Here is a 26751-nt window from a genome sequence, read left to right as displayed (position 1 = left end):
TTAGGAAGAAATATACATATCTTTGGCAATTTCAAAGCAGCTGAGGGTGTAATAAAAATAAAGAAAAACATTTTTTTTCCCTGAAATTTCCACTTTTTCGTGGCCGCGGGTGCACTTAATTGGCCAAAAATAAAATTTTATTTTTATTCGAAATCATCAATATTTGCAGTTGGCGGGTTTGCTAAACAAGGTAAAAAAAAAAAGTCTTGCCTTAAGCAGATGAACAATCACCTACTCGTTTCTGGAGAGTGTACTTGGCCATCCCGAGAGAAAAAACAACGTAAATGACATTTTTGTCAAATTTGAGATAACATTTGACAATGGCCCTAAAATAAAGACAGGAGGAGCGAGATGGAGGTTGCAGAATTGAAGATGCTATGCTTCTCCCTTGGTGTAACAAGAAAGGATAAGATCAGAAATGTATTCATTAGAGGAACTGCTCATGTAAGACGATTTGGGGACAAGTTGAGAGAGGCGAGGCTGAAACGGTATGGCCATGTATGCAGAAGAGACATGGAGTACATTGGAAGGAGGATGTTGGAAATGGAGCTACCAGGTAGGAGAAAAAGAGGAAGACCAAAGAGGAGGTATATGGACGTGATAAGGGAGGACATGAAGGAAGTAGGTGTGAATGAGTATGATGCGATAAACAGAACGACGACTTGTTTGCTGTGGCAACCCCTGAAGGGAGGAGTCAAAAAAAGAAGATTTGGGAGTATATTAAACACTTCTGTATTAACCTATAAAAATTTCAGGTATCAACGATAAGTAGTTTCGGAGATAGCACCACCTATCTTTAAACACAAAACTTTAAATCTACAGGGAGTCATTTTCCGTGGTAAAACTGCAATATTACGAGGCAAAACAACATATCTATGATGAAGATACATTGTTTTGCCTCAGAATGGTATTCAAAAACTGTTTTAAACTGAATAAAGTTTGGCAAGGCAAAATCAACTAGTTGATGGTCTTTTCATACCAATAATCTTAACGACGTATGCACAAGCTAACCGCGCCTCACATGTTTCCAAGGTAAAACAATGTATCTGTAAATATCGTTAAAAAACTTAGCAATAAACCAACGGCTGTAATTAAAAACTTTTATATAATCATAATATATAGTCCTGAAAAACTTCATAAGGTTATGACAATTTATTGCCAAGTTGCAAACATGCAAACTTTAAATATTTTTCTCGAAAAGTGACAATTTCAAGTTACGTTGTTTTGCCACGAAACGGTCGTACTGAGTTCTTTAATGTACATATGGGCCATATTGCACACAGGGCAAATGACTTAAATGTCTCTTCCGAAAGTTAGTACAAATTTTTCTTTATACTTTCAGTCCTCCTGATTAAACAAAAGGAGAGCAGTGGATGGAAATGAAAAGAGCATCTTCATCCAGTAAGCTACGCTATTCTCAAATGTAAAATGCAGGGGAAACTGTTTAAATATTTTTCCAGTTTCACTATCTTCTGGCATAACAGGTATTGAAAGTAAACTTTATTCATGAAATAAACAATGAATTTTTGTTTGGTATTCAGCATTGAAAGTTACCCTTACCTGTATTGCATGCTTTGTTGCAGAGTAAGATGTGGAAAGGGGAACCCCAAATTTTCCAGCCGTACTGCTGATGTTAACAATCTGACCAGATTTCCTTGCCAGCATGTGTGGTAGAACAGCTTTTGTGAGAGACACGGTGCCGATGAAGTTGATATTAACAATGCGATGGGTCACTTCCAGGCTAGTGTCTTCACATAGAGAACGTTGTGATTTACCAGCATTATTTATTAGGATATCCAACTAAGAAGTGTAAAAATAATAGTTGTTTTCTTTTTCTTTAAATGTAAAAGTCTACCATCCTTTGCATGAAAACAACCTCTTGTATTATCAATAAAGCACACATCAAAAATAAATAATAAAATAATATGGAATTTACAACTTTTTTGTCTGTTCAATGGAAGAAAATGTAATGATTTTAACACATTGGAAATGTCAAATTTCAGAATAAAAAAAATTTATTTTGCATGCAGCCTTCAATGTTCATTAAAATTACAGTTCTGATGACTGACCACCCTAATACAAGGGACAGGAACAGGAAGTTTTGATAGTGGGATTGGGGGGAGGGTCTTAATACAAGGGTGGCGCAGCGGAACAGTTTGGTTTCCCAACCTCGAGGTCAGGGTTTCAAACCCTCGCTGTGCATTTCGCTTGTGTCCTCGAGCAAGGCACTTTATCTGCATTGCTTCTCTAGACCCAGGAGTATGAATGGGTACTTGGTGGGGTTGCCTGCTCCTGCGCTGATTACCAGCAGTAACACTTAAAGCATGTGGAACCAATGAGAAAACTGCGCTTGCTTTATAACCTCAAGGAAGAGGTGCATTTAAAATGACTATACCAGTACCAGTCATAAGACCGTCTATCTGATGAAGCTTGCTATAATCGACTTGTTAAGACTTTCTGTTTATGACAATTTAATAGCAATTTGCCCCACAAAAATTTTAGGTGGTTTGAATCAACACCTGCCTGAGCCCGACCATGGAAGTATGGTCCACTCATCAAGCAGGTGTGTTTAATAAACTAATATTTTCAGAGGTCTTAAATAAAAGTTTTTATTTAGACCAACTTACTAAATTATCAGTCACAAAAAAGATGTGTGTTGATAACATTTTTAAAGAGGTGGGGAGGTTAAAACCTGTTCATCCACCTCTAAATCTTCCCCTGCCTGCTACAGTTGATATATGACTTTATTTAATAATGAGTAAAAAACAAAAATAAGCAGGGCTGTGTAAGCTTCAGTTAGAAGAGAAAATACCTTTCCAAAGTGACTGATGACATCATGTGCTTCTCCACGGTGGGATTCAAAATCGGTGAGGTCAAGGGGCATCACCAAAAGATCTCCATTCTTGGCACCATATTTGCTAACACAGGTTTCTTTCACTCGTTCAAGTTCATCTTTTCTTCTTGCAGAAAGTATAATCTTGCACCCCTGTTTAAAAATGTCAACATGCTATGTATCACTTTCCTTAAGCCTGCTTGGAGGTGGCTATAATTTAATGAATGTGTCTTTTATTGATTAACAAGCATATAGAAAACTAAATGTTCTTCGGCAAGGGCCCCCAGTACAATAAGGGGATAACCTAGTAGGCACAAAATACCACTGTGCATTTTAATAGCTAATATAATATTATGCAATTCTCTACCTGGCACTTGAGTATGTGTTCCATTGATGTTTGAAATGTAAAAAAGCAATCCACCAATCCCCACCCACCATAACTACATCTCTGGGGTAATGATAATAATATAGTAAGTGCACAGAGGCATGTTACTGATTACCTTTGTTGATAATTTATAAGCTATATGTTCTCCAATACCACTGGAAGCACCACTAAGCCATACCACTTTCCCTCGTAAATTATCTGTGAAAATGTACTCATGTGTGCTTACCACATACTTTTACAAATAGGTTTGTTTCATGTCATGTTGTGCCGAATTCATAAAAAATGGACATTTCATATGTGCAATTTGTTAAGTACTAATAACATTAAAGTTTATCTTATTTTTTTTATCAATTGAATAAAATTAAAATTGTTGGACTATAATTTTAGCATAGTAAATCAATAAAATGACCAGTATTAAGTTGCACAAGACGTTTTAAATTTCATTTCTTTTCTGACATGATAATCTTTTTTAAGATCTCATTTTCCTCAAATTATCAGCTGTCAGATTTTTTCTCTCTTGAAACTTCTTACAAATTTCTTTTATTCAAGATTTATTTTAACAGTATAAAAAAAGGAAAAGGATTTAATTATAATTAATTTTGAACTAATTATGTTGTGATTTCAATTTAGTAACATATTGTTTCATTTACAATCATTTCACATCTGAAATTTCCCATTTTCTTTGATTGTTAAAACATTGATTTATGTTAAAAGAAAATAGATAAAAAATTTGAATATACTGTATGTTGGTCTGAAATAGGTGTTAAACCAAATCCAATTACTTTACATTCAAAGATTTTAGATTTACAGAGTTACAAATTACTACAAGGTTTATTAAAAATTTTTTTAAAAAGCATAAACATAATATAAAATTTACCAACTTAATAATGATTTAAGGTAATTGATAAACAAAAGTAGACTTTGGTATCACAAGTTTTTAGCCTAAAATACTGACACAATTATAGCATAGAGGAATGAAGTTAATAAATAAGTTAAACAAGTTTTTAATTATTCATTCATGGATATAATTACCTCCATCTAGATGCAGTTTATCATAAATCATCAGCATAATGTCACCATCAGATATTAAGATGAAGAAGAAAGCAATGATGAAAGCTATTGCCATAAACACAGCTACAAAGTAGACAAAAGGTAGGAGAAAAAGAGTAACTAGCGATGCTAGACAGATCCCTCCTAGTGTGTAGGCTATATGCATGATGACTTTGCTTTCTGTCAAAAAAATAAACAATAACATGGTTATATAATATGGTTTTCATTATAAATTTAATTATAATAAACTTTAATTTTTTTATGTATGTTATTGTTTTGAATAAGTAATGAGGGTTCCAATTAATCAGCTCCACTTGGATGGACTGGCCTCACAAAATATTGTTGAAATAAATTTTTAAAAAATAAAATAAATACACAAATATATAATTATATATAAAATAAATATGGATTATACAGGAAAGCCTAAGATCAATAAAATGATTAGTACATAACATTTTCTGGATGGACATGAGTCTTTTTTCCATTTTCTCAGATACAAATGTTTAAAAACACATTATTTTTGCATTAAAGGATATTTCAGAAGGGTTCAGGGTGGTCCGCATGGCCTGTCCCCTGCCAATGGACCTTTGTGGAGTGTCACACTTTGACCAATCAGAGCAGTGCCAGAAATACGCGCCCAACAAACGCATGTGTATAGTAGGTACATTTTACGCTATCTTTTGTGGAATCTTCCAAGGCAGGGCTTAGCGGAAAGGTCTATTACCTTTAGGCAAGACTTTTTTTTTACCTTGTTTAGCAAACCTACCGACTGCAAATATTGATGATTTCAAATAAAAGTAAAATTTTATTCTTGTCCAATAAGTGCACCCGCTGCCATGAAAAAGTGGAAATTTTATTTAAAAAACAAATTTTTCTTTATTTTTATTACACCCTCTACTGCCTTGAAATCTACAAAGATAAGATGAGTATAGGCCTACATGTATATTTCTTCTTGTATTAATTTGAAGCATTTAAACCGTCTTATTTTACATTCACCAATAAAATTTTATTTTTATTTTCTTCTCCATCTGGATGTTTTTGGCAAAACTATTTGCTAAGTGAGAAAACAGAATTTTATTTTTATTTTAATTCCACCCTCCTCCAATATCTTTAAAAAAAATAAGTCTCGCCTTACGCTTACACTCTTGATTCTTGTCAATGGGCACATTTTTTGGGTCCTACTAAACACCACACGGACCACACGACAACACACACACCCACACAGGAAATCACGAATGCAAAAATAATTGAAATATTACCAAACGAGAGTAGAAAACTGCCTAAAAATCAATGAAAAACAACTTTTAAAATGATAGTTGACGGAATTATGGTAAAAATTGATCAATATTTTTACAGGTTTTGCCGCCGTGCTTCAGAAGGTAATACGTTGACATTGAGTATCTCTAACGCATTGACGTCTGCAGAAACGCATTCAACCATGACCTTTATAATAGGCCTACACACACTACGTACATTACATTTCATGAAGAGAAAAATATGCAAGGTACAACACATGAAGGTTAATGAACTTAAAAATTGTAAATAATAAAAAGGAAAAATAGTACTTGTTGTTAATATTATTAATTTTGTATTATGTTATAGTAATATACAAAATTGTACTATTTATTATTGTTATCATTATCACATTTAATTATTGTATTAATATTGTAATATTGTAATGTAATAGGCCTTAACTATTTAAATTATGTGTATTCTAAAATTGAAAATTTTAAATAAGATTGAAATAAAGGTGGGTGTAACTCCCACGAAAGAGAAAACTTGTTAGTTCAGAATTTATTCTGTTATAGTATTAGGTTTTTTTTCTTTTTTTTAAAAAATATATTGAGTGTTACAACTATTGAGTAAAGGAGATTGCATTAATATAAATATTATAAATGAATAGATTCAGGACGACCAATTTATCCAAAGTCAATAAGTAGATTCCATTGGGTTTACGAGTAGAATAACAACAAATAGATTCAAGATTCAAAAATATATTTATTTCTAACACATTTTTATTTCTAACACATTTTCTCAATTATCTACTCACATTGGAATCGCTCACTTTATTATCATTGTAATAGAAAAATATATAGAATGTCTCGAGATGAAATTAAATGTACGTAGTGTGTGTAGGCCTTTTATAAAGGTCATGGTTGAACAGGTTCTTCAGACGTCAATGAATTAGAGATACTCAATGTCAACGTATTACCTTCTGAAGCACGGCAGCAAAACCTGTAAAAATATTTTTTTTAGTTTCGCTCTTGTGTGGTAATATTTTAATTATTTCTTGCATCAGTGTGGTTCTGTGTGGTCCGTGTGGTATCTTGTGGTGTTTAGTAGGACAGCATTTTTTGGTATACCTATACAGTATCTCCCACCTCCCCCAACAAAAATGGCCTGGTAAACCTTGTAGATGTAGGCCTACCCTTTTGGGACCTACCAGGCCTCTCAATCTCAGCCTAAAACTAAGAAGGACAAGCCTAGTCTAACTACTAGAGTAGGCCAGCCTAGGCTAGTAGTACCAAGGAGAGTACTAGGCCTAGTGCTACTTGTATTCGCCTATGGCCTATATTCGCCCACTGGAAGACCTTTTTAACTAGCCTACCCTAGCCTAGGCTAGGGCCTATGCCTAAATGGCCTACTATGACTCTAGTCTCAGGCCTAGAAGAAGTCTAGCTTAAAAGCTAATTAAATATATGACACCAATTCCAAAAATAAATTACAAACTTAGGCCTAGGCCTAGGCCTAGTTCTAATTCTTACATTCTGATTCAATCAATTCAAAACCCGTCGATTCAGTTTCTAAAAATAAAATCACACGCTGTAACGAATCACATGATTCCCAAAGGGAAATTAAATTCCTCCGTGTTGCAATGTTGTTGACTTAGAAGCAGTGAAACTCGTTAGGGAGGAAGTTGTACTTCAGGTAACTCTCAAGCGTTCTCTATTTTATTTATAAATTCTACAGTTCATATCCAAATCACTAGAAATCTGAGATACCAACTCCTACTGGGGCCCTATTTACTAGGGTAGGCTAGGTTTGGTTTTAAACTGAGAGCTAGGAGGATGGCCTAGGCCTAGGCCTAGTACTTACTGGCTAGATTGTCTGTAGGAAGTAGTCTAATTCCATTCCATAGACCATTCCGCTCTCTCTAGTACTAGGCCTAGTAGTATGTAGCCTAGTGTGTATTTATGTACCCTAAGCATGGGCTAGTTATGGAGGAGTAAGAAGTTTTGGCCTACTAGGGCCTAGGACCTACCTGCCAATTGACAAGCTTAGCTATTACTAGTCATTTAAACAAAACACTTGCAGCGCAGTGACGGCGCCAGCGGTGGGGGGGGGGGGGTAGCAGGGCTTAATTCCCCCCCCCCCACCGGACGTCAAGCCAACACGTCTGTCACAATCAGAGAGTGTCATTTCTGGCCATCCAGAGGTTATTCTTAAAAAAATCTCATTTGGGAGGGGGAACACCCTCTCAAACCCTTCCCCAGCTTGGGCCTACCACCCCAAGTCCCCCTGGTGGACAGCTCAGGCCCCCCCCTAGAAAATATATCCTTGAGCCGCCACTGTTGCAGCGTGATCATAAATTTACCTTGCATTCATTAATAAAGCCATTTAAATTTAAATAGAAAGGAAAGAGAAACTTAATTCAACAAAGGGAATATGTTTGTCAGTTTTCAATTTAAATATACAAGCAGATAATGAAAATTAATATAATAATAATTTTGATATACAGCATGATTATAAATGAAGGCGGTAAAGACCCAAGAGGATGGAAAAATATATATTGTAAATGAGATCTTTGTTCCATTCATGCAAAACTCCCACATCATAAAAAGTAATGAATAACAAAGATTGGTTAATTACTAATCTTAATTTTTTGTACTTTAATTAATTAATTAATTCTTATTTAGTCCCTATAATATTATTCTTTCTGCAATGCAATCAAAGCTGTGATGGCACCAGGGGGATAGGGGGCCACCCCCGTTGGACGGTGCTGCAGGACCTCCGTCGACCAAAAATATTAAGTTGCCTATCCAAAACATTATTTTTATTGCCAGTCACTAATATTGTGGTCTGAAAGTACAATTTTTTGCCATACTAGGCTTTAGCCATAAAAACTCTCCCTACCAGGATTTTTTATTCCGGGACCGTGGATCTAGATTCTAGCCGGCCCCTTTGTTTCGACCCTGCTGTCATACATCGGACCCTTTGTCGTCAAATTTCTGGAGCCACGTACCACTGGTTCTAAGTAAATAACCTACAGTAAAATACCAGTAAAGTGATGTACTGGTAAAAAATGGTGCTGGTGAGAATGGTTCATTGAACCATCGAGGTATAAAAATATTTTTATACCTCCATGATTGAACAGCTAGTCAGAATGAAATGGAGAGAAACAGTGACTAATTACAACCACCTGAATACAAATGGGTATACAAATAAGAAATCTGAATAAATTGATACTATATTATTAGGTTGAGAAACATCTGGTAATACTCATACTCACTGAATAATTAAGGAGATGCATCAATCAATCAATCAATCAACAAGGATTGGTGTAGCACCACTGTCCATTAGTGTAATCCAGAATGCAATGTGAACAATAAAAAAAGTACTTCTTTAATACTGCAGTAACAGTTTTTTCAATGTATTTAGTAATTTGCAATAAATAAAATATAAACAAAATGCACATTAATTGGCTATTGTTTTGCTAAGTACTTGGCTATGGTAACCAGCAAATACAATTCACAATAAACAGAACAATACAGTACCCCTGTAGTATAAAGCTGACTGTGTGGTTCAGCCAATCAGATGCGAACTACTCGCACTGTTAATAACAACTACTCTTTCATTTTGTTACAGTTTCTCATACAATGTGACCGTATTTTTTCTCAACACAACATTTCTGGTTGAAGAACATCGTCATAACAAACTAATGAATATTCGTCAACTTAATAAATAATTACACATACTATACTACTTCATCAGGATTAAATAGCCTTGGTAAGTATTTTCCATAAGTTGCAAAAGTTTTTAAGCCACAAAAATATTTTGTTGTCTAAAAGTAGCAAGAAATGGTTGTAATTGTAGATATTAGCTATAGGCCATGGCTCGAATCATAACCTTCATTTGCTTGTTAACTTGGTGTTATTTATCTATAAAATGTCCAAATAGAAATGTTATTTAAGTTTGAATAAAGTTTTAAAAATTTAAAATGTATTTAATAATGTTGTCATTTGTGTCTCATATGGTTTACAACTGATAACCCAGGAATGGTTAATAAGATACAGATTTTGAATACAGTTGAACTTGCGTAAGTCAAATCCAAAATGCCATTGAAAAATTGTTCGACTTAGATAAAATTTGACTTACAGATTGTTAATTAGTGAAAAACACAACAATTTGGCATGTAAAATTATATGTTCGACTTAGAAATTATTTGAGTTAAGCGAAGTCGACTTTGACAAGTTTAACTGTATTCAAAAAGGTGGAAAAAGTGTGGTTACCCACCTTTTTCCCCAGTTCTTAAATATTCATTAAAAAATTGGAGGCTGCTTAAACAAAAAATTAACCCAAGTACATAATTTATTTAAAATCAGTTAATAAACTCTAGTACTGTACAGTATTGTAATATTGTACTCTTTCTATGTGAGAGTCTATGGAAAGAAGGAAAGCCATAGATAAATTCCAAAAAATATTAGGAAAAATAAGATTTTGTATTTCTTTTTCAGGAATTAATCATGGAGAATTTACGAGAGTATGAGCCCTTAAATTACCTTATAGAGCTTATGCCAAAGAAGGCCCAGCGTGGGCTAACATCTCTGAATGTTGATTGGCTATCCATGGACGTGAATACAGACTTTATTGCCATTGGGGTAAATTTTGGAATGGTCTTCCTCCATAACAGAAAAGATAGAAAAATGACAAAAATTAGATGCCAGGTATGTTTGTTTTAAACTGATTTATTTGTACCTCTTGGTAGATATTTGAACACCGAACAAATACAGTGAAACATACTCTAAGAGAACTGTTGGTGAAACAATTTATATATAACCCATCACATAATTAGAACCAATTGTTGGTATTTCCATCACACTAAATCACATCACACTAACAATCACAACCGATTCATTTATCCCTAAGCATCTGTTGATTGTTATTTCTAACATTTAGCAATAAAATAATGTGTGTGTTCAATACTATATATTTTGAAAAGTACATATAGATACTGTATACACTTTTCTATATTTTTTCATAAGATAAACTTGCCTTGTTTCTTGTAAAGGATAAATCAGGAAAAATAACAGCATTGAAGATGTTAAAAGTTCTAGACCACCAAGTAGCTATAGGAACATCAACTGGATCAGTTGAACTCCACTTAATACCTTTACCTGGCCGTCCTCAGCAGGTGTGTATCTAACACTGTATTTGTTGACAGTTATTTAATGTTTTTTTTGTATTAAATTCTTTTTTCTGCATTCTCTCGAAAGTATTCCAGGGGGCGAAGCCACTGAAAAATATTACAATTTAGGGGTTTTAAAGGCTTATTTAATATACATTTTATTTCTCCCCAATGAATTGTGGTTTTTCTCCGTGATGGGTTGGGGGGGGGGCGCCAGCTCTCCTCGCCCCCCCCTCTGGTGCCATCCCTATCTCCATATTATTAGCCACTTTGAAGCTGTTCTCTATGTAGGATGATATATGAGTTCAATTAATTAATATTTATTATTACTACCATTAATAGTGAGCATTACCATGTTTGATGTTTGGTGCTTTTTCCTCTCAGATGAAGATGTTCCCATTTAATGCTCACAAGAGTCAGATTACCTGTATGGAATGGAGTCCAAATGGGATGAAGTTGTACTCAGGTGATAATCAAGGTGTTATTGTCTGCGCACAGGTAGATTTCTACGAGGTAATGGTTTGATTTGATTTATTCGATTCCACAAAATAACAAATACATAAAATGAGCATGCATTAAAATATAAAGTACAAGTTAAAATGAAATAATTGAACCAGGATAAACAAATACAGTTTTAAATGAGAGTAAACTTATTTCAATTTGGGTTTATAACAATAAGTAAATTATAACAAGTGCCATAGAAAAATTATATACAAATTTATATATTATGTATATAAAATATATTTTTTTTAAATGGCTAAAATATATAAAAAAAATGATCTCAAGCACAAAGATTCCTTTTAACTAGGGTTTTAAAACTATATACCTTATTGGTGGCCTTAATATGCTCTGCAGTGAATTCCAAGACTTGATTGCATTATAATAATGCCATTCAGACATGGTATCTCAAAATTGTATCTTCAATTGTATCATTCATCTATAGTTTTTAGAAATCATCATTTATTAATTATTGGTATTATAATTACAATAATAATCATCATCATAGTCACTGTTATCATTAACATTCACCATTTTAATGTGTAGTATGTAGAAGTTTTGTTTATTTTATTAATCTAAATTTAATTTTCTGTTTATACATATTTTTAACTTACTTAATAAAAAAATTGTTTCTTCATTTCTTGGAACTATGACCTTATCTAATCCTGACTAGCTTTGAAACATGTATCATTATACAGCAATCATCATCATCATTATTATATAACAATCATCATAATCATCATATATCTTATTGAACAGGCATCACGATACTAATTATCTTATTCATTATTAAATCAATCATCATCATCTTCATCATGTATTTATTGTCATTATGATAGTAGTTGTTATCATTATGGTGATTTTTTTTTGTAGGGGAATTGTTCAACTGTAGTAATTTTAAAAGAGAGTGAACCAGTAGTCCAGCTAAGCTATGCTTACAAGTGTCTGCTTGTGTCAACATGGGGTCGTACTGTCATATTTGAGTCGGACAGTAGAAGCATCAAGCAAGTTGGACAACAACCAAGAAAATGGTATGATTGTGTTTTTTGCTTGGCCTGCTTTGGCCTCCCCTCTATATTTTCGAAAATTAAATAAAAATAAAGGAAGCAAAGAAAATTCCATTAAAATTTAATGTTGAGAGTGCGATTTCCAGGCATCTAGAAGTGCTATAAACATAAAATTTAAGACCTCAACCCCCAACCATGGTGAGGTTGGGGTACTTGTGACCCTCCATCTGTGCAATTCCTACAGCCACTGTGAGGTTAAAAAAAAATTTTCAACTGAAATAAAAAACAAACTATATTGAAAAATACAGTATATCAATTCATCTAATTCATCCGAACAACGTAAGCTCTTAATTTATTACCTTGGTATTAGTCCAGTAGTAATTTTCTACTGTTATTTTTGCTACTGAATGAAGTACACTTGTAAAATATATTTAATTTATTTCATTAAAAATAATTATCTTGTAAATATTAATTAAACTTATTAGTAGTATTATTCATTAATATCATTCTTCTTTATTGATCATCTACTTGTAAGAGTAAATGTAAAAAATAAAGATTTTATACAATTTTCAGCAAAGGTACTTTTGGGGCAAGCTTCATTCCTGCAGTGTGCAAGGCACGCGATGCTAAGTTCTACCTGTCTAGGCCAGGCCTACGACTATGGCGATCGGACATAGATGGTACGGTTGAAAATACTCTTCTCTTTAACGAGCTCATCAAAATAGGCTACCCACAGCTGAGTCTACTAGAGGGTACGCCATCACTGATTCAAGACGGACACAGTGAAATTCAGTTTGGTCCTGTTATTATTTACAAGGAGTCGCTGGTTTTGTCCTGGTCTTACAGCTCTCTATTCATATTGGATCCAATTAACATGAAGGTTATTAGTGGGTGCTCAGGCAGCCTAGGAAGCATAATGGATGTGTCAGTCGTTGGAGATGAAATATTTATACTTACAAGAGGGGCTGGTAGACCAATAGTAAGGCTAGCCTGCAGTCCAGAATCTATTTATTCAAGACCATCAGGTTAGTAACTTTGTTAAGCTTTGTCCACTCTATGACATTTCCTTTGACAGAAGAACTGTTATATGCCCATATATAGTCATGATGTGCCCATTTATAGTCATGATGTGACCATATTTAGGCATGTCACATGTTTTTGTCAAATAAAATTTGATAGTGTGGACACGGTTTAAAGATACATAACAAGTTAGATTTTGGCTTTAACTGTACATGAATATGGCAAAACCATGTGACCAGACTTTGTTACAGAGCAACATTACCCAAGCGGTCGATATGGCTCAGTGCCTCTAAGCTACAGTCTTCAAAGCTATTTCTATTGACATATCTTTATGACTTAAATTTTTCACATTGTGTCTGTGCCTTGTGAATTTATATATTGACAGTGTAATATACAGTGAGTAAGAAGCTCTGTACACATTCCAATGAAAAAGGGGGAAAAGAAGAAAGAAAAGGTGAGAGGTTATATATCATAAAACTTAAACAAAACATTTCATCATTTATATTTCTTCTATTTTAATACAGAGCATACTCAGTTTACTAGGGAAGAGCTACGACTCCTTAAGGATCAAAATGAAGCAAGAATATCAAAGTTAGAATCCCAACATGAAGTCAGTACTAATCCTGAACAGAAGCCCAACATAGTGAGCAAGTTTCTAATTAAAGCTGCTGATGAGATAGTAAGTGGCGCAAAAATGACAAAAATGAACATTGAGAAACTTGAACAAAAATTAAAATCTTCTCCTAAGCAATCGCCCACTCCAGAACGGAAGGCATCTTTGTCAGAAACAGATGGTAAGGTAGAACCAGATGCAGTACCAACCACTCCTGCTGCCAGCTTATCTGCAGAAGTCTTAGCTTCACAATTCAAGGAAGCAGGAGGGAACCAGGAAGATCATGTGGACACTCAGGAAGAACCAGTTACCAATGGGGTGATCTCAAGCGATATTCAAGAGACATTATTGAAAAATGATAACAGTGGAATTAAACCAAAAGCTGATACTACAACAACTTTTAAAGACATTGGAAAGGAAAGTTTTGAAGATGAGCTTGTTTTTAGTAAGCAAAAAAAGCCAAAGAAAAAGGGTAAAAAGAAGAAAGGAAAAGGTAAGAGAGGATTCTTTTCTATTATACATAATTTAAAATATATCTATGTTAAGGCGCGATCGACAAATTATTCAAAACGACAGAAACGCGTTCGTTTGGTCTATACCCTAGCTGCACTGATTGCTGTAAGGCTGAAATGGACCTGTCTGCAGATATTAGGATTTCTTCCAGTGGATATTATGTTTATTTTGTCACTCTGATCGGATTTTCTCTACTGTTTCGTTTAAATTTAGAATATTTAACAACTTTTAATATTTGAAACGAAAATATAATCAGCTTTTTTGCAGTGAATATTTTCAACCATTGAATTATATATTTGATGAATTTAAACCTAAATTTTAACCCTGTGGTTACCAATGGCTTATCCAGGATTTAAGGAATAGGGGATGGGGTGTTGATGAAATGAGAGTCCACATCACGTTCAGCCTTACATATGTATTACACAAAGGTTTGTATGTATATACATAAGTCACACATTATATGAAAATATGAGTATATTCAATGAGTATAAAATGATAAATAAAAATGTAACAGTGCTTTAAAAAATCTAAAAAGATTCTTATTAAACGAGAGAAGAAGACAAAAAATATAATAGGAAAACAAAATAATACAGGAAAGTTGCATATTAGTTTATGCAGAGTTATTTAAAAGTGCATTTCTTTTTACCCAGGCTTCCTTTCATAGGTAAACCTTACAAAAGTTTTCGAAAATTAATTCAAGTGAGGTATTCTCAGAAAAGAGATCATCTAGAATATAGTGTATTTTAAGGTCAGTTGAGCCATCAAAAAAACTTCCCAGTATTGCAGTAAATTATTTTCAAATAAGGAGACTTTAATATTAGTGAAAACATTAAGTCTAACATTCTCTAATCTTGAACATTCAAGTAGAAAATGTTTAACATCTTCGATGGTGTTACCATATATATTTTACCAGCACAATCAGAATACCAAGGATGCCTTCTACCTTCGAGTCCACAACTTGCTCTTGCTTTAAATTTTAAACTGGCTTCTTTAAAGTCAGTTTAATCTTTTAAGTATGTTTCAAATGACGGTTTACCTTTACATAATAGGTATTCTTTTAGAGATGACTTGCATTGCGCCCTATCAAACCATTCCTTATCATCGTTGTTGAAGTTTTCTGATTTGAAAATAACTGTTGAATGTTCTAGATTAAACATCTCATTTAGGTCATACTTTAATAGAAGACATTTCATGTGAATTAACCATTTCCATTTTAATTGGTTCTGATTGTGCATGACAAAACGAAAAATACCTCCATGGTACAAGAGTGGAAAAAATTTGGGCAGGCTGTTTGATTTGACCAATCTATTCCATTGTTTTAAAAGCATTCAACCGTGAACACTGTAGTTTCTGGACTAAGCTCGCAAGCAATTTGTTTAACATTACGATCCTGTTAAAATTTTTAAAAATGCTCAAAAACTAATAAGATGATTAATTATTAAGATATAGGAGGAGGTTAGACTACTCTGGTGCTACTAATTCTTTGTACAGTCACAGCGCTTGTTTTATCACGTTCACAGCATATTTTCCCTGTATGTCTGCAATCCTGCTACAACAACTATGGATGATGGGAATTTCTCACTCGTCTCGTAGGTAGTCTGAGTTAGAGATTTTTTAGTTTTGAAAATGCTTGAAAGCTTTCCAGACCATTGTATGCATGCTGTATCTTGATTATAAATTATAATATTAAATATTTACAGTACGTTCTACCACAGAATAGGTCTGTACAATGTATGCCTAATTCTAGTTCATGTACATCACTGTAAATTACTAGGCGCCTAGGCCTAGAGTACTAGTACTAGGCCTAGTTCTAGTAGTAGTAGTTAGTAATAGTAGTAGATTGCAGTACAGGTTGGACAGTGTACATTATAATATAAAGCTTGATGAAGATGATGATGATGGGCCTAGTTTGTATGACGTTGACGATGTATCGCTTTTTGTGAGTGCGTTAACAATTCGCGTTCAGCCAGGCATGATTGCCGGAGGACAGGAGCCTCGCCCCCCTCCCCCTTTCGGGGAAATTTAAAAAAAGAAGAAAAAAGAAAGATCGCCTAAAATGCCTCAGAGGTTATTTTTGGGTGTCTAGAAAACAAATACTTTGACTATGCATGCCCCCGGACCTCTTAGGGTAGTTTTGTCTAGATCAGCCCCTTTTGGACGTCTCTATGGAACCATCCCTGGAGGACCAAAAATAAAACGGAACATGCGTGTCTATACGGTATGTTTCACAAATGGTCCCTAAAAGGTACGCTATCAGTATACAATGCAATTCATATTTTTAAAAAAACATGTTTCTATCGTTTTGAATAATTTGTTGATCCTACTTAACTTAAAAATATCAAATATCATGTTTATATTGACAGCTATGGAATGTAATGTAAATCATCCTGGCAGTTCGGATATTGGTGGCTCTCTTCTTGGTTGTCACAATTTTGATCAGTACTCTATAAGGTTCAGCTAAATTGTGTTGTCCTTGTGAGGAAAGCCATTATCCCTGATATTAGACAATAGTACAGTAATTGCTTATTAAAATACCTAATAAAGTACTTTTTTCCATTTTTCAATTATAGGCAAACCAAATGATGACTTCGGTAGAACCAGATGCAGTACCAACCACTCCTGCTGCCAGCTTATCTGCAGAAGTCTTAGCTTCACAATTCAAGGAAGCAGGAGGGAACCAGGAAGATCATGTGGACACTCAGGAAGAACCAGTTACCAATGGGGTGATCTCAAGCGATATTCAAGAGACATTATTGAAAAATGATAACAGTGGAATTAAACCAAAAGTTGATACTACAACAACTTTTAAAGACATTGGAAAGGAAAGTTTTGAAGATGAGCTTGTTTTTAGTAAGCAAAAAAAGCCAAAGAAAAAGGGGAAAAAGAAGAAAGGAAAAGGTAAGAGAGGATTCCTTTCTATTATACATAATTTAAAATATATCCATGTTAAGGCGCGATCGACAAATTATTCAAAACGACAGAAACGCGTTCGTTTGGTCTATACCCTAGCTGCACTGATTGCTGTAAGGCTGAAACGGACCTGTCTGCAGATATTAGGATTTCTTCCAGTGGATATTAAGTTTATTTTGTCATTCTGATCGGATTTTCTCTACTATTTCGTTTAAATTTAAAATATAACAACTTTTTATATTTGAAACGAAAATATAATCAGCTTTTTTGCAGAAAATATTTTCAATCATTGAATTATATATTTGATGAATTTAAAGCTAAATTAATTCAAGTGAGGTATTCTCAGAAAAGAGATCATCTAGAATATAGTGTATTTTAAGGTCAGTTGAGCCATCAAAAAAATTTCCCAGTATTGCTGTAAATTATTTTCAAGTAAGGAGATTTTAATATTAGTGAAAACATTAAGTCTAACATTCTCTAATCTTGAACATTCAAGTAGAAAATGTTTAACATCTTCAATGGTGTTACCATACATATTTTACCAGCACAATCAGAATACCAAGGATGCCTTCTACCTTCGAGTCTTAAACAATTTACTCTTGCTTTAAATTTTAAACTGGCTCCTTTAAAGTCAGTTTAATCTTTTAAGTATGTTTCAAATGACGGTTTGCCTTTACATAATAGGTATTCTTTTAGAGATGACTTGAATTGCGCCCTATCAAACCATTCCTTATCATCGTTGTTGAAGTTTTCTGATTTGAAAATAACTGAACGCCCAGTTGAATGTTCTAGATTAAACATCTCATTTAGGTCATACTTTAATAGAAGACATTTCGGAGAAATTTTAAAAAAGAAGAAAAAAAAAGATCGCCTAAAATGCCTCAGAGGTTATTTTTGGGTGCCTAGAAAACAAATATTTTGACTATGCATGCCCCCGGACCTCCTAGGGTAGTTTTGTCTCGATCAGCCCCTTTTGGACATCTCTATGGAACCATCCCTGGTGGAGCAAAAGTAAAACGGAACATACGTGTCTATACGGTATGTTTCATAAATGGTCCCTAAAAGGTACGCTATCAGTATACAATGCAATTCACATAAAAAAAAAAACATGTTTTTATCATTTTGAATAATTTGTTGATCCTACTTAACTTAAAAATATCAAATATCATGTTTATATTAACAGCTATGGAATGTAAAATCATCCTGGCAGTTCGGATATTGGTGGCTCTCTTCTTGGGTGTCACAATTTTGATCAGTACTCTATAAGGTTCAGCTAAATTGTGTTGTCCTTGTGAGGAAAGCCATTATCCCTGATATTAGACAATAGTACAGTAATTGCTTATTAAAATACCTAATAAAGTACTTTTTTCCATTTTTCAATTATAGGCAAACCAAATGATGACTTCATAAGTGTTCCAGAGACTTTGCCATCATTGACATCCACTGACACAAATTTACCTTCTTTTGAAATTTTGGACAATTATGCACATACTGACGGAGATGTCCTATTAGAAACTCTTTCAACTAGTGGAGTACATGATAACCTGCAAAGTATGCTAAAAAAAGATTGTGAATCTTCAACCACTGGAGTGATCAAGGAAGCTGTCTCTTCAGAAGAAAATCCACCTCAACATAATGGTGGTGATCAATCTGATATCAATGGTCATAGTGAAACCCAGAACAATTTTGGGTGTGTGAAAAATGATTTGTCAAAAGATGATGACAACACATTTTTGAATGTAAGCACACTTTCATCAAAACAGACAATCGGTTCTTGCGATAACGTATTAAATATCTTTGCAACAAAACACAGTCCTGATCCTAACAATTTAGGTTCAAACTCCTGCAATGAATCTGTAACATCTGCAGATGATCCTCGTAGTTTGACGTCTTGCAAGGATGATAATCTAGCTCCCATTGAGGATGGTGGTGGCATCTCTGATACTGATCTTAAAGATCAACCACAAACAGAAAAGGACATCAGTATTTATGACCGGCCTAACACTCTAGGTAAAAATAAATCGTTGGAACATGAACCTGACCAGATATCCACAAGTTCTCATGAAAGTCTTGAGGCTGAGATGTCTAGTGATGACTTCAACTTGCCAGAGGGGATCCAGCAGAAAGTGGCTGGTAGCTGGGTGCATTGCAACTCACCCGGAGTAATCACTCAACTGATCGTATCTGACAGACATGTCTGGTGCGTGGACAATCATGACAGGGTTCACTTCACACTTATCAACTCGGGCAAGTACAAATGGAATAAGTTACGTGATTCAGCACAACAGATGGCAGTATCGCACACGGAAAGCATAGTCTGGAGGGTGCATCGTAAAAGCGGAAAGGCGTATGCATGTGCCCCAATTACACCCCGCTCTCCAATTGGATCCAAGTGGGCAGAGACTTGTCATGATGTGTGTTACGTTGCACTCGATGAGACCATCGCATGGATTATCAAAACTAACCACGATGTTTATGTGCAACAGGATTTGAGTCGTGACCGTGTATATTCACGCAACGTCAGGGTATCAAGCTCAAGTCAGATAAAACTTGACCAAGTGGCAACCAGTCGGGGGGTAGTGTGGGGTCGTGTTACTGACGGAAATATGGTGTACAGAAACGGAATTACCGACAACAAACGCACTGGTACAGAATGGTTGCCTTTTGATGGCCAAAGGTAAAGGTGTCTGTTTTTAAAATATAGTATTCACCTTTTGTTGTGACTACTGTAGATACAAATGAATTTTATGGAAATATGATACCATACAATACCAAATATATAGTTCTTAATTTTAAGTTTTGTTTAATGTAAAAAAGTAATACTGGAATAAATCGGATATGTTTCAAGATTCATAAAAGCTCAGCTGACTTTTAAAAAAATTGTTGGCACAGCGGGAACGGTTTGGTTGCCTGTTACTGCGCCAATGTGGCAGCAACACTTCAGCATATGGACCCTATGACAAAGGAAATGCGCTATATATACCAAATAATAAAATAACAAATAAGCATACTTCATTATGTTGTGTTGTAGCATTCAAGTTGTGAGTATGGCCATTGATAGTAGAAACACTGGTTGGGTTATTGATCAAGATGGCAACGTTTGGATGAAGACCGGTGTAACAATGGAAACTCCACAAGGAGACAGCAAAAATTGGTGGCAGGTTGGTGTACTGTTCTGAAATATATCTAGATTATTCCATAAAATTAGCTTTGGATAACAATCAATCAATCCGCTGGAAATCTACAGATGTGCTCTGGGTCACCACTTTGTATCATGCTAGTAGTCATTGCTACTTTCTCATTTCCATTGCAGAAGTCATTGTTAAAGTTCGTTGGGATCAAAGTTTGTTTTTCTCTCTCTTTCTGTATTTCACTTTTAATACCATCAATGTACACAGGGCTCCATAATAGGCCTGGTTCTCACGAGAGCCCTAGTATCCAGATCGGGAGCTAACTGTTAGCGCTCAGCGTTAGCACCTACGTGAGTACGCCCGATCGGTTAGCGGTATCCGGATACCGCTAACGGTTAGCAAGCGCTATCGGTTAGCAAGTTGAGGGCGTTTCTATCATCAACCAATCACACGTACGCATTTACAATTTCCAGTTTCTTATTGGCCAGTGATTCGATTATCATATTGTTGGTATCCAGATCGGGATTTTCTCGCATGGACGCACGGCAGCTAACGGTTAGCAGGATCCGGATCCTTTAGCTGACGTGTGAACATAGCCATAGAAAACTGTTACCATTCCAAATGTATTTGAGTTGTGCATCCCTGTACCTGAAATTATTGGTACAATTGAGAGAGGCATCTGGAATATACTCGCTATCATAAAGGGGTATTGAATTTGTTTATTTATATTTCTCTGTTATGTACCCTGAAAAAATAGATATAATTAAATAATATAATAGTTATGTATGATTTCTATAGGTTCCAATGAGCGAGTATTTGATGCAAGACCGAAGTACCTTTTCGGCGTTATTTGAGAACACCATAACCATGGTGGGTAAACAGATCTTCAAGGCGTACCATCAGTCTAGGCCAATGTTTATTGGTGCAAGTAGTGCTGGTGTGTGGGTTGCTGGCTCAGGGCATGTCAAAAGTTCTCTGTATGCTTCTAAGGGAAATCTCATAGGTAGGGTTCAGACAGTGGCGTATATAGAATATATAGAATCATTAATATGTAAATGGTGGACGGGGCACGATTAACATGGGGAGGGGGTGGCTAGCTAACAAAATCAGGTAAAATTAGGTTTTAACTACTATTCAACTATTTTGAGTGCAAGTTCTTCGCTACAAAAATTTTCAATGTTGAGGCATCTGGAAGGGGAGGGTGTATTCTACTGACTTCCACCAAAGATCTAACTATTAAAACAATAATATCAATTTAATTTTATAATCATAAACATTTATGTAAACACTGATGTCCACCACTTTTTATTATATTTTTTTTAGTAGTAAAATTCCATACACTTGTTTTGTTTTATTGAAAACACTGTAGGTAGCTATTGGAACATGGCTTCCCCACACGGATTATCTCAATCAGCTCAGTGGCTGTGCATCTCTGCATCAGGGGCGTATGGTACAAGTGGTAAGGACACTTCAAAAGACGAATTGAACTTAATTAAGTCATATTTTTGTATACATTCAAGAGCTAGAGAATTCACCGGATGCAAAGTGAATGCATGTAATGGCCTTATATCATTTTAACAGTTAAATGCAGCCTGGCCAAATCGGATGTCATCCAGAAATAACAGGCTAGCATTGAAGTTAAGAATTCAGGGGTAATATTTCACTGTAAAAGAAGTCCAAGTTCACACCTCCACAGCTTATCTATCACAGTATCCATGAACTGTGTACAGGTTTATGCTTATGTAACTACAACAGAAAATGTAGCTGGGCTACAGCTGGCGTGGGGGTGGGAAGAACCAAAGGGCACAGCATAGAGGTTTATATAGACAACATGCTGAGGCCTTTATCCTGCAGTGGATAGATAATGGCTGAAGAAGTGAAGTAAGTTATGTAAAGCACTATATGCTGTGAATTATACATGCAGTTGTTTACTTCTAATAAATGTCACCCTTTTACTCTTATTTTCTATATAAATAAGGAATGATATGGGCTCTACAGAAGAGTGGAGAGGTGTTCTGTTTCCCTTCAGACACACTTCGACCATGTCTGATAGAGCCACCAGTAGGCCAGGATAATCTGAAATACTTAAGCAGTTCAGCTGAGGGTCTCTGGGCAATAGGAGAGTCTAACAGCGTGTACGTCAGGGATGGCATGTCGCCGAGGCACCCACAGGGCCTAAGATGGAAAACATTAAACCTATCTCAGCTAGGTACAAAAGTTTGGTTTTTGAATTTTATCTAATTCAATATCATTGATGCTTCATATTACTAATGTTTTGTTCACACTATGAAATTTTCTGTTACAAGTATTTTTTATTGATTTGCTCATTTATTACCATGAATGTCATATCGCACACATATATGGGCATGACTATGTCATATAATACCCTATACAGGTAATTGGAAAATCACTGTTATCTGCATTAAATCTATAGAATAAGGTGGACTGAACGTAAATCTGATTATGATGTAGTTAGAAGGAGTCTATTTTTCAGTTTAGACTTAAAAACTACAATGTTTGGTGGTACATTCTATTAAATACACTTTTGAAAGTTTCAAATTGGATTTAAAATAATTGGTACATTCTTGTAAATTCTGATGAAAGTGTTAACACAATAATTTTATTAATTAATCTTTGATACAAATTTCAGGACCATCAAAGGTGATTCATCTGACCTGTGGCTCCATAGGTGTGTGGGCATGTGATAGCGACGGAAATATCCACTTCAGGCTAGGCCTATGTATGCCACGCAACGACTCCATGGTACCTGCCTGGGTACAGGTCGATGGCAAGCCAACAGGCAGTGGTAACTACTTCACTAATGTCTATGTTGGGCCTGGCGATAACATTGTTTGGGCATTGGATAACAAACGGAACGTGTATGCGAGATGGGGAATATCTAATCGGTTACCAATCGGGTTAAGATGGGAAATAGTGCAAGGTTTGTTATAATTATTATTTATTGTTTTTTTAAAGTATATTATATTGCATTTCTGTTTACATTTTCTAGGTTTAAGTGCATTTGAATTCTGTCAGACGAAAGGTAAATATACATGAAAAACAAAAGTAAAATGCTAAAGAAAATTATGAAAGTATAAAAAAATAAACATGAAAACCAACTCAACATCAGTGAGACTCCAACTATAGAGTACCACAGTCGTGTCGTCACGACGCCAGGTGGCGCTCTCTGTTGTCAACAGACGTAGGTTACTGTTCTTTATGCCTGAATGACTTCATAGGCTTTCTGGAATAGGCATTTTGAAATCTAATATTTTACCATCAAATTCTAAAACCAAAAAAGCTGGCATTATAGTAGTTATCCAACACACATTTAACCATCAATTAAAATTTACAAAGAAAATGTAAGATAAAACATCTTAATTATTACGTTTGAAATTGGGATCAATTGTTTGTCAGTGAAGAAAATGGCAGCCGGTTAAACGCTTTTTGCAACGATAGCAATGGAGTAGTATCACGTGACATCGTGACGTAACACTGTAGTACTCTCTAGCGAGAGTAATGTTGAGAGTTCTTGCCATTATGCTAACTGACCTGATCCTGCTGGGGCTAGGTGCATTTTTAGTTGGTCTATCTTGCATAATTTTTTAAGTCAAGGGGGAAAATTATTTATGAATGTCACTGTAATTTTGTGTTTAACATACTATAGCTGTAGCTAGTTTGAAACACTTTAGAAAATTTTTTTTTTCAGGTACACCAGCAAATCTGTTGTGTGTTAGCTCCGAGAGTGTGTGGGCACTGTGTCCCAATGGAGATGTTTTCCGTCGCCACGGTATCACAGAAAAAAACTCGTTGGGTGATTATTGGAAGAAAGTTCCAGGAAATTTCTCACTCCTCTCAGGTATAGTTAAACCTTGTGTTTTAATTGAATTATTAATTTTTTAAATAGATCTTTAATTTTAATCTGGATAAAACATTCAACTTTTTAATTAATTATGTGTTTTGTTTAACAGACTCTTTAAGAGTCTCTCGATCAGCTACGGCATTTTATATTTCTACTTTTGTATAAGATATTATTATTTTTAATTGATTAATTATGCACAGTGGCCAAGACTTGCCAATAAACACTGTCTTAAGTACTAATTTTCATCACATGACAATCATACACACAGTAATACATAAACTAAATCCTTGTCCACTCTTTCAAAACTGATATGACCATATATAGGTGTGATATAACCATATATAGGTGTAATATGACCATATATAGGTGTGATATGACCATATATAGGTGTGATATGACCATATATATGTGGAATATGACATTATCATGCCCATATATTGGCACATCACATTATTTTTTCACATAAAGTCTTAGAGAGCCAAGTTTTTGGTCCTGTGAAAAAAATTCTGTCAGTGACATGATTTGAACCCAGTATTCTGTGATTGGAAGGCAAACATTTAACAAAGTACAGCTTTACTTTTTTTAATTGTTCTTTTTAAAAGTGTTGTGTGATGTTTTCTTCTGCTGCTGATAATTCATTATGTTACTTGATTATATGCCTAAAGAATTAATTTTGTTTTCTTAATTATTAAATTTTTAGTTCTTATCTTTTTATTTATAGTGAGTCAGAACGATGAATTGTGGGCCATCGACAATGAAGGTCACATATTCCAGCAGTTGGTCAAGATGTTTAGCCGTGGAGGGGAGCACCTGCAGAGGACAACAGCCATCATCGAGGAAGATGACTGGGATGTGATTTGAGAAAAACTATGTTATCGCCACCACAGGTGTTGGAATACCATAACATTCTTTATACTGGTTTCTGCTGATATAAAGCAACTACTTTCGCAAGGTTTCATGTCTCTCAGTTAAAGGCTGACATTCTTTCATTCATTATGGTTATATGTTGGTAAAAGAGCATTTTGTTGTACCGGTGAAACTCATTTTGTGTTTTACCATCAGAGGAATTTTAAAATTGTTGATTATCAAATAATAAACAATAGGAGTGGCGGTTAAGATGTTTACCTTCCAAAAGATAGGTGTATTTTATCGTTTAAAGTTTAAATATGTGAGAGAGTGACAGCTTTAAGAAGAGCGTACAACCTACTATTACTGTGAAGTTCTGTCGAACTATCAAATTTTCTTTTGACAAAAAGTGTTGTATACCCATATATAGTCATGATGTGCCTATATATGGTCATGATGTGATGTCATTACGACTATATTTAGGCATGTCACATGTTTTTGTCAAATAGAATTTGGTAGTATGGACGGGACTTAAAGCCAGGCACTATGTCGGTCATCAACACAATTCCATGAATACCGCAACACAACTACGTACGTGCAACACATCGTTTTTAACAACAACAGAACTTTGCGCTCAGCCCTGCCCCTTGGATGTTGTTGCTACGGTATTGTTGCTACGGACAGCGTAAAAACATACATGCAAACACGTGCATTTGTGGGACAATGTGTGCGTTTCTCTATAGGCACGAATTTATTCCTGGCCAAGTTCTGATTGGTCAGTTGTTAAGTTTGATTGACACTCCAGACATAATTCCCAAGAGAATGCCGCACAACAAGGCGCAGAACAGAATATGTTTTAATGATGATCCACCCAGTCTTCCACTGACAGTCGGCAGACAGATGCATCGTCAAGTGCTCAAAATAGCAGAAATAGATTTATCAGCCACCGGTTGTGTGCCTGGCTTTTTAGGTGTGGCGCCTTAGACAAAATTTATTGTAGTTAATAGCTACATAGCTGTTATTTCTTATTATAATTGTTAAAAAATGGATTAAAATCTATTTCTAAAAGCTTAAAAAGCCAAATATGTACCGTATATGTGTATTCTAAAATGTGTAGTGAAACAATTGGTGTAAATATGCAGGTAAGCCTTTAGTCAAAATAGCAATCAGAAATGTCAAAAGTTTTAAGAGTTATATATTAAAATATAAAGCTGGTACCCTGTAGTTTAATTTTTGGATCTGGTGTGACTGCTATAGCCAAAAATCTTGTGTACAAGTTGATCTGGATTGGAAACAGACCTTTGTAACATAGGTAATAAGGATTGCACAGAGAATTCACATTTTCAAAAATAATCTGATTCATACTTTTTTCATCAAATCGGTTTACTTTTGTGGAGTGTGCTTGTGCTAACTCTTAATATAAAAAAAAAAAATATTTTAATTGATTTTGTTACAACCATATTCCTCTCGGCTGTAAGCATCGACATGTGTTTTAAATTTCCAGGCTAGTCTGGTAAAACAAATAAAATAAATGTAAATTACTTGTCTTTTTTTTCACAGCAGTTAAGTAAATGTTTCCTATGGCATCAGTTTTGGATCGAAGAATATAGAAAATGTAGACTTATATGGTATTCTATGGGGTTTCTTTTTCCACATTAAAGAGTACAATATAGTGTA

General features: G+C 34.8%; 2 protein-coding genes across 5 annotated transcripts in view; one reads left to right on the top strand and one right to left on the bottom strand.

Moving 5' to 3' along the window:
- Nucleotides 1–7177, bottom strand: part of LOC117107720 (dehydrogenase/reductase SDR family member 7-like) — a 12832-nt gene extending 5655 nt beyond the window's left edge. Inside the window, exons 1-5 of the mRNA XM_033249458.1 lie at nt 7034–7177; nt 4251–4448; nt 3334–3416; nt 2813–2986; nt 1561–1800 (exon numbers count right to left, since the gene is read on the bottom strand). Of these exons, the coding sequence (XP_033105349.1) occupies nt 1561–1800; nt 2813–2986; nt 3334–3416; nt 4251–4434 (681 nt within the window). The 5' untranslated portion in view covers nt 4435–4448; nt 7034–7177. The remainder of the gene's footprint in view (nt 1–1560; nt 1801–2812; nt 2987–3333; nt 3417–4250; nt 4449–7033) is intronic.
- On the top strand, nt 6441–26751 carry LOC117107719 (tectonin beta-propeller repeat-containing protein 2-like). Of its 4 annotated transcripts, XM_033249455.1 has the most exons (18): nt 7064–7196; nt 9135–9275; nt 10004–10213; nt 10558–10680; nt 11059–11187; nt 12046–12203; nt 12753–13204; nt 13724–14008; nt 16927–17223; nt 18622–19912; nt 20267–20396; nt 21165–21369; nt 21736–21825; nt 22345–22575; nt 23017–23307; nt 24076–24225; nt 24950–25089; nt 25122–26751. In XM_033249455.1, the coding sequence occupies exons 3-17, from the start codon at nt 10013–10015 to the stop codon at nt 25087–25089; spliced, it is 4173 nt and encodes a 1390-aa protein (XP_033105346.1). In that variant the 5' UTR covers nt 7064–7196; nt 9135–9275; nt 10004–10012; the 3' UTR covers nt 25122–26751. The 4 variants fall into 4 exon arrangements, with proteins under 4 accessions (XP_033105347.1, XP_033105346.1, XP_033105345.1 ...); XM_033249456.1 differs by lacking the exon at nt 7064–7196 and adding an exon at nt 6441–6539 and having other exon boundaries at nt 24950–26751; XM_033249454.1 differs by having other exon boundaries at nt 24950–26751.

This window comes from Anneissia japonica, unplaced genomic scaffold (genome assembly GCF_011630105.1).
Source record: "Anneissia japonica isolate Jap-2015-1 unplaced genomic scaffold, ASM1163010v1 scaffold287871_len1641731_cov197, whole genome shotgun sequence".
Lineage (NCBI taxonomy): Eukaryota > Metazoa > Echinodermata > Crinoidea > Comatulida > Comatulidae > Anneissia > Anneissia japonica.
The sequence above is the reverse complement of the archived record's forward strand: the minus strand, read 5'-3'. Positions and strand labels throughout refer to the sequence as shown.